The sequence below is a fragment of the Arachis hypogaea genome, chromosome 3, assembly GCF_003086295.3.
Source record: "Arachis hypogaea cultivar Tifrunner chromosome 3, arahy.Tifrunner.gnm2.J5K5, whole genome shotgun sequence".
Taxonomy (NCBI): domain Eukaryota; kingdom Viridiplantae; phylum Streptophyta; class Magnoliopsida; order Fabales; family Fabaceae; genus Arachis; species Arachis hypogaea.
Window position 1 is genome coordinate 106882179 of NC_092038.1, and position 14193 is coordinate 106896371.

Sequence of the window (14193 nt, forward strand, 5' to 3'; positions counted from 1 at the left end):
TTCTACTTGGTAGACCCTTCCTTAAGACCTTTAAATTCAAGTTAGATGCCTTCACCGGCATATATTCCTTTGAGGTTGGTGACAAGACTATCAAGTTCAATTTAGAAGAAGCCATGAAGCATCCTCCCGAAGAGCATTCTGTTCTCCGATGTGATGTAATCGATGAAGTGGTAGCGGAAGTGCGAGAAGAAGACCATAACAAGTTATGCTACCATATTGTTAAAGAGATGGATGACCAAGAGGGTGAAAATGAGAAAGTTGTTGAGAATGAACTTCGTGAGCTTGACGAAAAGTGTAAGACCCAAAACCTTTGAAAAGTCTTTTTGAGTAAGTCCCAAATCATATAGTTATTTACAGCCTTAATTTTAGAAATTATTTTATTAAAGATAATTAAGGCAAGTTTTGATTTATTGAATTTGAGATGAGTTATGATTATTATCTAATTTTATAATTATTGGATTATTTTCTATATTTGAATTATAAAGTTGATAGTTATGAAATAATAAAGATTTTATATGATTTGGATTAGATAAGTAATATTTTAAATATTATTACTGCTATTTTGGAAAATGAAGAAATTAAGTATATTATTTCTAATTTTTGGATTTGGGCATTTTATTGAAAATAATTTGTGAAATTGATGAGTAAATAGTATTTTTCTATATACAAATAGTGTTGGATTTAAATTGGATTTCAATTATTATATTATTCCTAATTTTAATTAAAATTACCAAATTACCCTTAACCCTAATTTTTGAAAATGAAACCCTAACCCAACGACCCGTTACCCGACCCGGTTTTTCTCACCCAACCCAGCAGCAAACAAACGCCTTCCCTTTCCCAAACCAAAATGCAGCAACGGCTGTAAAATGAAGCAAAAGAAAGAAAAGGGTTAGGAGGAAACGGGAAGAAGGAGAGGGGAGACGGGAGGAACGGCGCCGGTAAGGAGCCACCATTGCCGCCGCTTCACGAAGAGAGGAAGAGCGCGAGCCAGGGCACGCGAGACGGGGTAGCCACTGCTGGTCTCCGTTCTGCCTCGCCGTCACCACTGGAGTCGCATCCAGTCCCTAGTCGCCGCTGCGCCGCCCAGGACAGCCATCGCGTTGCGTCGCCGTCTGCACCAGCGCCGAGGAGACCGCGCGGGAAGGAGAGACGCACGAAGGAGAGAGCGGATTTGAGGCCGAGCTAAGGTCCAGCCACCGCGTCGGAGCCCTTTTCACGTCGCCGGCATTGCTGTCGAGCCCTGACGCCATTGATGGAGGACGCCGTCGCGAGGAGAAGCGTGGCCTCGCCGTCGTTGCTGGTGAGCCCAACCGCTGCCGATCTGGTCTGAGCGAGAGAGAGAACGCGAACAGAGGGCAAGCTGGGGAGCCACCGCTGCTGTTTGCTATACCCACAGTGCTCCCTATCACTTCCGCTGTCTGGAACTGTGCCGCCTTGCCTGGCTGCCGGGGAACGCCATTTTCGTCGCCGGAAGAACACTGTTGGTAAGGTCTTGTTAATGGATTCTATTTCTTTTGAATTCTGAGAATACCATAGTCACGACTTGTTGCTGCAGCGGTCATTTGAGTCGCGTAGAGGGAGAAAGAGCCACTGGGGGTCGCCGCACCTGGCCTTCGTCGCCTCTGTCACCGGAAACAGCCACCGAGTCCTCTGTTTTGGTAAGAATTTCTGAGTCGAAAGGCCTTTTGTCGCTGCTCTGTAAGCTTATGCTGAGGCATTGCGGTGTTGTCCATCATAGGGTTGTGGATTCGTGCTTGTATTCTGTGCTTGGAGTTGTAGCCGCCTCGTTTTGTTATCCGAGTAGGTATTTATGTTTCGGAAATCCTCGCGTTATTGTTCTGTACGTGTATTAATGCATTTACGAAATAAATGTTCTTAGGGTTTAGTAACCGAGGTTGCTTATTGTAAATTAGAGCTGTTTATGCTGCTGCAAAAATGTGTGGGCTGTGCTTTGAAGCTGCCTTTGATTTTGGGTGGAGGCGAAAAGGACTCGGTGAAGCGTTTGGGTTATGAAATTTGCATTTTGAGGTAGGGGCGCTTTCCAAAAACTATGTTTTATGTATTGGAATTATTACATATGGATACTGATGTGAGATATTGTGTATTTGGTGATTGTATCTGCCTTATGTATTATTTAATTGACTTGAATGATTATGGAAGTTGGTTTGGCTGAGTTGTTGTGTGGCTTTGTGAAATATAACGTTTTGAAGTTGATTCTTTAAAGATTTGAAATCTGAGTTTAAACCGTTGAGGATTGGTTTGAATTGAGTCAATTGTTTCAATGATGTGAAAAGTCGAATGCACTTTTGAATTCAGCCTGGTTTATTTTAATTGATTTGGTTTTGGACAAATGATTTGTTATTGAACCGTATCTTTAAAGCTTTGGAAATGAGTTATATCGATTGATATTGAGTTGATTTTGAAATGGTATCCTTGAGATACGCCACTGAGGCGGTTGTTGGATTTAGCTTGCTTTAAATTGATTTCTGGTTTTGAACTGTTGAAAAGGAATGAGAAATGGTTTAGTTAGGACCCGAACCGGGTGGCAAAAGTCCAAGTTTTAGGGGAGGTGCTGCCGAAATTTCTACAAAATCCTACAATTGTTTGTAAGGTTATTTAAAAGGGTTGGAATTGAGAAATTGTATGATTTGATTTACTAAAAGGATATTTATGTTTTCAAGCTTAATTTATTTGATGAACCTTATACGTTGAGTTCGGCTTATTTAGAACTGAACTATTTTTACCGTTTGGATCACTGAAGGAAAGAATGATGCTCCAATATCGATTTTAAAATAAAAAGGAGTTTTTAGTGATTTCAAAGGAACCTAGACTTTTGATTGATTAATCAAGTTTGAGGCATTTTGGAAGAGTTAGAAAAATGGGTTCTAAAAAGAAACTTGAAAGTGGTTTGATTCAAATGAACCGGTTTCGTTTCAAATGAGTTGATTTTTGGACCGGGTTGTAACTTGTGATTTGGTATGGCCGGTTTTATAGTAAATTCAGTTTTATTTACTTGAACCGAGAAATCTATGATTTTAAGAGTTTCAACGAATTTTAAGGAATTGATATAGGTTGACCTTCCCTAAAGACTTGGGACTCTGCCGAGAAACTTTTGATATAAAATCCCATTGTTGGATGGGTGATTTTGAATGCTTTGAAATAATCCTTAACTTGCCATGGTTTGGAAGTTTGGAAAGAAAATGCCGAGAGTGGCTCTGTTTTAAAAAGGGAACTCACTTTGAGTAAATTTGGCTTATGAGCCTGAGATGATTTGAGAAACGAGATTTCTAAAGCCAAGGCTGAAAAGAGTTGAAACTTGATTTTAAAGTGAAATGAATTGAGGAAATGATTTATGGCTTAAATGCCGATTTCATAATTTGATGATTTTGAATGTGGAAGTGCTGTTTTGTTGTGAGCCGGAATGGCTTTGAATGATATGAATATTGGCTGGTTCTGGATTGAACCGTGAGCCGGAATGGCTGCGTGTGATTATTAATATTGGCTGGTTCTGGATTGAACCGTGAGCCGGATGGCTGAGATGGATGTTGATCCATGATTGAGAATGAAAGCATTTATGCTGAGATATTGATAAGTTGTGATGTTTGCACTTCCACTATCGGAGTTGAGGGTTTCCCTGGGTAGTAGCAGTGGCTAGCCACCACGTGCTCCAGGTTGAGACTTGATACTCTGTTGACCCTATGTCGTAAGTGTGGCCGGGCACTGTGAAAGTCCCGGATGAGCTCGCCCCCGAAATATTCACCAGTGAGGGTGATGGATATGGATCATGTTTATGATCAAGTTTATGATGAGTATAACTCGAGTTGGGGATGCGCGACAGAGGGACAGTCCAATGGTTAGCTACCAGGACTTGTCGGGTTGGCTCTATAACCGACAGATGATATCATCAGCCACTAGGGACAGGCATGCATCATATGCATCTATGTGACATTGTTTGGGTATGCATATTGTACTTGGTTTGCCTATGTGATTAACTGCTAATTGTTCTACTTGCAATAACTGTTTGTTTGTGTTTGTATCTTCCTACTTGTGTTTGCTTCTGGAACTATGTTGGATTGTGGTGGATTGGTTGTGGTTGAATTGTTTGGGCCTAGGGCCGTGGTTGAATGAGATGGACCGGTGGTTGATTTCGGTTTTGTGGTTCTGGTTTGGAATAAGATATGAAAGGTTATTTTGGTTCAGTATAGATAAACCTTTTTGAAATGCTTTGATGTTTTGAGAATTGAACGGTTCCTCTTTCAGAAAAGATTTCTGACTTTACGTTTATCGTAAACTGTTGTTTTTGAAAAGAGGCATAAGAGGGTTAATGATCACTGGTACGGTTTATCTTCATGTATCCTATTACAGTAATTCCTAAAAACCCTCTACTGAGAACCCTTTCGAGGATGATGTTCTCACCCCTTACATTTTTCCCCTTTCAGGATATGGGCGCAGAAGTTACGAAGAATTTATTTAGTTATTGTTGTGATGTTCTGTATTGATTTAGCTTATTAATTATTGTACCCTCGCCTTTATCTTGATATATTCTATAAGAGGGATAGGAATTGTATTGGTTAATGTCTGTAATATTATTTGTATATGTATGTATATATATGGATGTACTCTTCATGAGTTTTGTAAGTTGTATGGTTTCCTTGGATGTACGTTATCGAACGAAAGTATTTTTGGGAACGGTATTTGCGGTTTAAAGTTTCAAACAGGCTCATATTTTAGTAATAAATAGTATAAGAGTCGTCGTAATGTCCGAGCTATCAGAGTAGCGCAGCCGGAAGCGTGAACTTTGGTAGTTAGGGTGTTACATTATGGTATCAGAGCAGTTCTTCCTGTAGAGCCTGAGGAATGGACTGACTATGCTTCAATTGCATACTCTGAGCGTTTGTCATGTATTAGGTCTTGTCGAATGACGAGAATTAGAGCTTTATGCACATGACGATCTATTGATTAACGTTGTTAGTCTTCCGTTGCATAATTTCTGATATTAAGTTTGGCCGGCTTAATACTAGTGAGTTATGTACATGAAAGCACTAATGAGTTATCATAGATAATATGCGAGTTTTGAGCAAAGCGAATCACGGGTTTTGGGAACATTGGAAACTATTTCTCGAGGCTATTCAGTTGTGTGTTTTGGATTTTGTTCGAGTCGACCTGTTCTTTCATAGCCTAACTTGAAGTTCTTGTTTGCTACTTCCCTTGAAAAGTAATTTGATGTTTCCACTCTATTTCTCTATTCATATGCATTCTTGTTTGATCTCAATTGCATATGCTTGTTTGAAATCCTTGTTGTATCTATCTTCCTCTGTTTGAGTTCTTCTTGATTCAAGTATTCTTTGATATAGCCTTGAACTTGTCTTAATGTGCTATGACTTTAACTCCGGGTTCCGAATTCATTCTTAAAGAATTTGTTGATTCGGTTTTCCTCTTATTTGACATTTATTACAGCTAATTTTGAGATTTTCACAAAAGTTGTTGTTGATTTGATATATACTTATCTACACATTTGGAACTTGAAAGATTTCTCATACAGTTTAATGATTATTTATTTCTAATACATCGCCTGTGCGTTTACTGGTTTACGGAACTACATTTACCTTAAATTACAATTTGACTTTCTAGTAATTTTACTATAGTTCCAATGCACATCTTCATTTGATTAAGTATTTGGATATTTTTCAAAATTTTGGAAAGGAAAGCTTTTTTTTTTTCACTTTTATCCCAGTTGAGTCTCATTTGATAAACTTTACTTAATTTATTTCGAATTGAGTTTGATTTAGCATACTACATGGTTTATGCCACTGTTGTTCTTTTGAAAATGTTGGACTCATAGCTTTCTTCTTGTGAACGGACTAAATTCTTTGTTAAACCTATCATCTCTATCAATGTCATACTTGATTTTGTTTTTAACTAATTTCTTACATCTTGTGAAATTATCATTAATCTTGGTTTTTCCAATCTCGTGAATCTCATTCTTATGTGAGTTAGCTTGATTCGTTTTCAAATAGTGCATCATTTATATATCCTCTCATTATCTTTACAAAAGTTTTTAGTTAAAGATTTATTCTTGAGAAATTACTAATGATTGAGTTGTCTTTTCCTACGACTTTTCTTTTGGGTCAATTGGAAGCTTGTTGGATGTTTCACGACTAGTGAATCTTGTTTGAACTACCTTGATTTAAAACCCTCTCTTGCATGGCCTGACTCTTTTTAAGTACATCATAATTTTCTTGAATATCCTTCTGAGATGGTGATTTCAAGTATACTTTTGGAGTCTTGTTTTGAACCTTTTAAAGAAGTTTTGAATTCTCTTTGAAGAAGTTCTAAATGGAATTTATTTTCTATTGCTTGATTGAGATTGAAAACCATTGTTCGATTTGTGACAAAATTGTTTTAAAATTGACATGCGCTATTTTAAATGAGGTTCTAAAAAGTTCCCTTGTTTAATGGAAACCTGTTTGTTTGTAACACACCGCTTGTTTCCTTACCAGATTGTAAGCAAAATTTTTACCTCGGGATTTCTTTTCTAAAAAGATTTTAACCTCCTCTTTTGTTCTCGCTATAAATGTTATACACGCTTGTTTGAATATGTATTTTGAGGATTTTTGAACGAGCATTTGATTTCTCTTCCGAGTTTTATGATCGCTTTTGATTAAGATTGTACACCTAACTATCTTCCAAAATAGTTGAGGAAATACTTTTGCTCTTAGCCAAAATCTGTGTACAGTTTGTTTTAAAATTCTACATGATCTGTTTCAACATGAAATTGTATTAAAGCAAAGCCACGTTTACGTTTTTGTTACTCTTTTGAAGGATGTTTATTGCTTAACCTTCTTTTAAACTGCGAGGCGACTTTCTTGCAAGTTTTCGACTCTTTTAAAAACAATGTATTCAAAAATATTTGTAATCGTGCTCTTGAGTTCTGTGATCTTTGTCTTAGGTTTGAAATATTATCTTCTGTAAACCTCATATTTCATCGACTCAGTTTGAGTTTGTTTCAAACTGATGCGCTGGTTTTCTTGTTGATCCTATTGAACTTCTTTGATCCAAGGGTTATCTTTGAAGTTGTCAATTGATTTATTTCTAGCAAACTTCATTACTTGAGCATCCTTGTTTATCTGGAATTGGATATATTCTTTCTAATCTATGAGTACTATCCTTGATATCATTTCTCCTTGCTAGAATCTTGTATCCTTCTGAGTAGACTCGAGAATTGTTTTGATATCACGTGCGACTTGTAGACGTAGTAACGCGATACGTTAGTTCTTTAAGACGTGATGTGTATACAGAAGTTGAAGCGGTAGGTGTGCAACGTATGATCTGTGGGCGTTTTGTTCCTTGCGAACGGATCTGTGGTTGTCAGGCTAATGATCGAAATTGGGGTTTGTAAAGTGCTTGATGAAGTTGGAAAGTTGAAACTTTGAGGTTGATATGAGATTAGTGTGCGGAGGTTAAGCACGTCGTTTTAACTCTATCCTGTTTTATAGCCTTTGATGCTTTACCCTTCTATCACATGATTGACCCATGCTAACTTTTGCATTGAGCCTACCTTGTAACGTTTGCTTTGCAATCACACTCCTACCTTTACATCCTTAAGCTCATGACAATCAAAGTATTTGAAAATCGTATATATGATTATATTTTGAGATATTTTTGCTTCTTCCTTGAATGTGTTCAAGGGTGAACTGTTATGGAATTTCTTTCATTTTGTATCAATTTTCGAGGGCGAAAATTTTTATAAGGTGGGTAGAATGTAAGACCCAAAACCTTTGAAAAGTCTTTTTGAGTAAGTCCCAAATCATATAGTTATTTACAGCCTTAATTTTAGAAATTATTTTATTAAAGATAATTAAGGCAAGTTTTGATTTATTGAATTTGAGATGAGTTATGATTATTATCTAATTTTATAATTATTGGATTATTTTCTATATTTGAATTATAAAGTTGATAGTTATGAAATAATAAAGATTTTATATGATTTGGATTAGATAAGTAATATTTTAAATATTATTACTGCTATTTTGGAAAATGAAGAAATTAAGTATATTATTTCTAATTTTTGGATTTGGGCATTTTATTGAAAATAATTTGTGAAATTGATGAGTAAATAGTATTTTTCTATATACAAATAGTGTTGGATTTAAATTGGATTTCAATTATTATATTATTCCTAATTTTAATTAAAATTACCAAATTACCCTTAACCCTAATTTTTGAAAATGAAACCCTAACCCAACGACCCGTTACCCGACCCGGTTTTTCTCACCCAACCCAGCAGCAAACAAACGCCTTCCCTTTCCCAAACCAAAATGCAGCAACGGCTGTAAAATGAAGCAAAAGAAAGAAAAGGGTTAGGAGGAAACGGGAAGAAGGAGAGGGGAGACGGGAGGAACGGCGCCGGTAAGGAGCCACCATTGCCGCCGCTTCACGAAGAGAGGAAGAGCGCGAGCCAGGGCACGCGAGACGGGGTAGCCACTGCTGGTCTCCGTTCTGCCTCGCCGTCACCACTGGAGTCGCATCCAGTCCCTAGTCGCCGCTGCGCCGCCCAGGACAGCCATCGCGTTGCGTCGCCGTCTGCACCAGCGCCGAGGAGACCGCGCGGGAAGGAGAGACGCACGAAGGAGAGAGCGGATTTGAGGCCGAGCTAAGGTCCAGCCACCGCGTCGGAGCCCTTTTCACGTCGCCGACATTGCTGTCGAGCCCTGACGCCATTGATGGAGGACGCCGTCGCGAGGAGAAGCGTGGCCTCGCCGTCGTTGCTGGTGAGCCCAACCGCTGCCGATCTGGTCTGAGCGAGAGAGAGAACGCGAACAGAGGGCAAGCTGGGGAGCCACCGCTGCTGTTTGCTATACCCACAGTGCTCCCTATCACTTCCACTGTCTGGAACTGTGCCGCCTTGCCTGGCTGCCGGGGAACGCCATTTTCGTCGCCGGAAGAACACTGTTGGTAAGGTCTTGTTAATGGATTCTATTTCTTTTGAATTCTGAGAATACCATAGTCACGACTTGTTGCTGCAGCGGTCATTTGAGTCGCGTAGAGGGAGAAAGAGCCACTGGGGGTCGCCGCACCTGGCCTTCGTCGCCTCTGTCACCGGAAACAGCCACCGAGTCCTCTGTTTTGGTAAGAATTTCTGAGTCGAAAGGCCTTTTGTCGCTGCTCTGTAAGCTTATGCTGAGGCATTGCGGTGTTGTCCATCATAGGGTTGTGGATTCGTGCTTGTATTCTGTGCTTGGAGTTGTAGCCGCCTCGTTTTGTTATCCGAGTAAGTATTTATGTTTCGGAAATCCTCGCGTTATTGTTCTGTACGTGTATTAATGCATTTACGAAATAAATGTTCTTAGGGTTTAGTAACCGAGGTTGCTTATTGTAAATTAGAGCTGTTTATGCTGCTGCAAAAATGTGTGGGCTGTGCTTTGAAGCTGCCTTTGATTTTGGGTGGAGGCGAAAAGGACTCGGTGAAGCGTTTGGGTTATGAAATTTGCATTTTGAGGTAGGGGCGCTTTCCAAAAACTATGTTTTATGTATTGGAATTATTACATATGGATACTGATGTGAGATATTGTGTATTTGGTGATTGTATCTGCCTTATGTATTATTTAATTGACTTGAATGATTATGGAAGTTGGTTTGGCTGAGTTGTTGTGTGGCTTTGTGAAATATAACGTTTTGAAGTTGATTCTTTAAAGATTTGAAATCTGAGTTTAAACCGTTGAGGATTGGTTTGAATTGAGTCAATTGTTTCAATGATGTGAAAAGTCGAATGCACTTTTGAATTCAGCCTGGTTTATTTTAATTGATTTGGTTTTGGACAAATGATTTGTTATTGAACCGTATCTTTAAAGCTTTGGAAATGAGTTATATCGATTGATATTGAGTTGATTTTGAAATGGTATCCTTGAGATACGCCACTGAGGCGGTTGTTGGATTTAGCTTGCTTTAAATTGATTTCTGGTTTTGAACTGTTGAAAAGGAATGAGAAATGGTTTAGTTGGGACCCGAACCGGGTGGCAAAAGTCCAAGTTTTAGGGGAGGTGCTGCCGAAATTTCTACAAAATCCTACAATTGTTTGTAAGGTTATTTAAAAGGGTTGGAATTGAGAAATTGTATGATTTGATTTACTAAAAGGATATTTATGTTTTCAAGCTTAATTTATTTGATGAACCTTATACGTTGAGTTCGGCTTATTTAGAACTGAACTATTTTTACCGTTTGGATCACTGAAGGAAAGAATGATGCTCCAATATCGATTTTAAAATAAAAAGGAGTTTTTAGTGATTTCAAAGGAACCTAGACTTTTGATTGATTAATCAAGTTTGAGGCATTTTGGAAGAGTTAGAAAAATGGGTTCTAAAAAGAAACTTGAAAGTGGTTTGATTCAAATGAACCGGTTTCGTTTCAAATGAGTTGATTTTTGGACCGGGTTGTAACTTGTGATTTGGTATGGCCGGTTTTATAGTAAATTCAGTTTTATTTACTTGAACCGAGAAATCTATGATTTTAAGAGTTTCAACGAATTTTAAGGAATTGATATAGGTTGACCTTCCCTAAAGACTTGGGACTCTGCCGAGAAACTTTTGATATAAAATCCCATTGTTGGATGGGTGATTTTGAATGCTTTGAAATAATCCTTAACTTGCCATGGTTTGGAAGTTTGGAAAGAAAATGCCGAGAGTGGCTCTGTTTTAAAAAGGGAACTCACTTTGAGTAAATTTGGCTTATGAGCCTGAGATGATTTGAGAAACGAGATTTCTAAAGCCAAGGCTGAAAAGAGTTGAAACTTGATTTTAAAGTGAAATGAATTGAGGAAATGATTTATGGCTTAAATGCCGATTTCATAATTTGATGATTTTGAATGTGGAAGTGCTGTTTTGTTGTGAGCCGGAATGGCTTTGAATGATATGAATATTGGCTGGTTCTGGATTGAACCGTGAGCCGGAATGGCTGCGTGTGATTATTAATATTGGCTGGTTCTGGATTGAACCGTGAGCCGGATGGCTGAGATGGATGTTGATCCATGATTGAGAATGAAAGCATTTATGCTGAGATATTAATAAGTTGTGATGTTTGCACTTCCACTATCGGAGTTGAGGGTTTCCCTGGGTAGTAGCAGTGGCTAGCCACCACGTGCTCCAGGTTGAGACTTGATACTCTGTTGACCCTATGTCGTAAGTGTGGCCGGGCACTGTGAAAGTCCCGGATGAGCTCGCCCCCGAAATATTCACCAGTGAGGGTGATGGATATGGATCATGTTTATGATCAAGTTTATGATGAGTATAACTCGAGTTGGGGATGCGCGACAGAGGGACAGTCCAATGGTTAGCTACCAGGACTTGTCGGGTTGGCTCTATAACCGACAGATGATATCATCAGCCACTAGGGACAGGCATGCATCATATGCATCTATGTGACATTGTTTGGGTATGCATATTGTACTTGGTTTGCCTATGTGATTAACTGCTAATTGTTCTACTTGCAATAACTGTTTGTTTGTGTTTGTATCTTCCTACTTGTGTTTGCTTCTGGAACTATGTTGGATTGTGGTGGATTGGTTGTGGTTGAATTGTTTGGGCCTAGGGCCGTGGTTGAATGAGATGGACCGGTGGTTGATTTCGGTTTTGTGGTTCTGGTTTGGAATAAGATATGAAAGGTTATTTTGGTTCAGTATAGATAAACCTTTTTGAAATGCTTTGATGTTTTGAGAATTGAACGGTTCCTCTTTCAGAAAAGATTTCTGACTTTACGTTTATCGTAAACTGTTGTTTTTGAAAAGAGGCATAAGAGGGTTAATGATCACTGGTACGGTTTATCTTCATGTATCCTATTACAGTAATTCCTAAAAACCCTCTACTGAGAACCCTTTCGAGGATGATGTTCTCACCCCTTACATTTTTCCCCTTTCAGGATATGGGCGCAGAAGTTACGAAGAATTTATTTAGTTATTGTTGTGATGTTCTGTATTGATTTAGCTTATTAATTATTGTACCCTCGCCTTTATCTTGATATATTCTATAAGAGGGATAGGAATTGTATTGGTTAATGTCTGTAATATTATTTGTATATGTATGTATATATATGGATGTACTCTTCATGAGTTTTGTAAGTTGTATGGTTTCCTTGGATGTACGTTATCGAACGAAAGTATTTTTGGGAACGGTATTTGCGGTTTAAAGTTTCAAACAGGCTCATATTTTAGTAATAAATAGTATAAGAGTCGTCGTAATGTCCGAGCTATCAGAGTAGCGCAGCCGGAAGCGTGAACTTTGGTAGTTAGGGTGTTACAAAAAGGAACCTCAGCTTGAGGCAAAGAGTGAATTGAAGCCTCTTCCATCTCATTTGAAGTATGCTTTCTTAGAGGACAACCAAAAGTTTCCGGTCATTATTGCTAGTGAGCTTTCTAGTGAAGAAGAAGAAAATCTCCTAGATGTTCTCAGAAAGTACAAGAAGGCAATTGGTTGGAGTCTAGCCGATATTGTGAGGATTGACCCTCGCAAGTGCACGCATCGTATATTTCTCCAAGAGGGAGCTAGGCCGGTTAGGCAACCGCAAAGGAGGCTAAACCCAACCATCCTCGATGTGGTAAAGAAGGAGGTCACTAGGCTACTTGATGCGGGTATCATATACCCGATTTCTGACAGTGAGTGGGTGAGCCCGGTCCAGGTTGTTCCCAAGAAATCAGGCATCATTGCGGTTAAAAAAGATGATAGTGAAGTGGTCACCAAGAGAGTACAAAATGCATAGCAAGTGTGAATCGATTATAGAAGATTGAATGCCGCTACAAGGAAGGACCACTACCCTTTCCCCTTTATCGATAAGATGTTGGACCGTTTGGTGGGTAAATCCCATTACTGCTTTCTTGATGGATTCACTGGTTATTTCCGAATTCACATTGCTCCTGAAGATCAGGAAAAGACCATATTCACTTGCCCTTTTGGCATCTTTTCCTACAAAAGGATGTCATTTGGACTATGTAATGCACCTGCTACTTTTCAGCGGTGCATGACCAGTGTCTTTTCCGTTATAATGGAGAGTTTCTGGAGTCTTTATGGATGACTTTAGTGTTTATGGAACTTCATTTGATTGTTTCTTAGAGAACTTGGCCAAGGTCTTAGCTAGATGTGTTGACACTAACCTTGTCTTGAATTTTGAGAAATGTCACTTTATGGTAAGACAAGGTATAGTGTTAGGACATGTATCTCATGAAGGAATTTCTGTAGACCCGGCCAAGGTCGATGTTATCACCACTTTACCTCATCCCTCATCTGTGAAGGAGGTCCGCTCGTTTTTAGGACATGCAGGATTCTATAAGTGCTTTATCAAAGATTTTAGCAAGATTGCTTTGCCATTGTCGCGCCTGCTCCAAAAAGATGTGGACTTTGAGTTTGACAGTAAATGTGTGAAAGCTTTTGAAGAGCTAATGAGAGTTCTTACCATGGCACCGATTGTGCGAGGCCCCAACTGGACGTTGCCATTTGAGATAATGTGGGATACGTCAAACCATGCTATAGGTGCCACGCTTGTACATCGCGATGGTAAACTCTCTTATGTCATTGCATACTCTTCTAAAACATTTGATGCAGCACAATCCAACTATACCACTACTGAAAAGGAACTCCTAGCTATTGTTCATGCTTTAGATAAATTTATATCTTATTTGCTGGATCAAAGATAGTGGTATACACGGATCATGTAGCTTTGAAATACTTATTGACAAAGAATGAGTCAAAACCTAGACTCATACGTTGGATCTTGCTTTTGCACGAATTCGACATTGAGATTAGGGACCGGAGTGGATCTCAAAACTTGGTTGCAGATCATTTAAGCCGCCTTGAGAATTTAAAATCTGATCCATTTCCAATCAATGACTCATTCCCATTGGATAGTTTGCATGCTGTGTCGGATAGCTTTCCTTGATTTACCCCAATGGCGAACTACTTGGCAGCGAAACTCTTCCCTCACAACTTTTCTAAAAACCAAAGGGATAAGTTGAGGAGTGATTCCAAATACTACATTTGGGATGACCCTCACTTGTGGAAGAGGGGAGTGGACCAAGTAATTCGAAGATGTGTCCCAGAGTCTGAAATCTAACCCATTCTTGAAGCTTGCCATTCGTCCGAATGTGGTGGCCACTTTGGCCCACAAAGGACCTCTAAAAAAGTGTTGGATTGTGGATTCTGGTGGCCA

At 39.0% G+C, this 14193-nt stretch overlaps 2 protein-coding genes across 2 annotated transcripts; both read left to right on the plus strand.

The window, feature by feature from the left end:
* Positions 1–227: 227 nt before the first annotated feature.
* On the plus strand, positions 228–4641 carry LOC112779483 (uncharacterized). The gene is made up of 6 exons (XM_072231987.1): positions 228–294; positions 876–1009; positions 1072–1487; positions 1559–1803; positions 1917–2031; positions 4443–4641. The coding sequence occupies exons 1-6, from the start codon at positions 228–230 to the stop codon at positions 4513–4515; spliced, it is 1050 nt and encodes a 349-aa protein (XP_072088088.1). The 3' UTR covers positions 4516–4641.
* Positions 4642–6458: 1817 nt separating this feature from the next.
* On the plus strand, positions 6459–12189 carry LOC112779492 (uncharacterized). Its single transcript, XM_072231988.1, has 5 exons — positions 6459–6506; positions 8543–8958; positions 9030–9274; positions 9388–9502; positions 11914–12189. The coding sequence occupies exons 1-5, from the start codon at positions 6459–6461 to the stop codon at positions 11984–11986; spliced, it is 897 nt and encodes a 298-aa protein (XP_072088089.1). The 3' UTR covers positions 11987–12189.
* The last annotated feature ends 2004 nt before the right edge of the window (positions 12190–14193 follow it).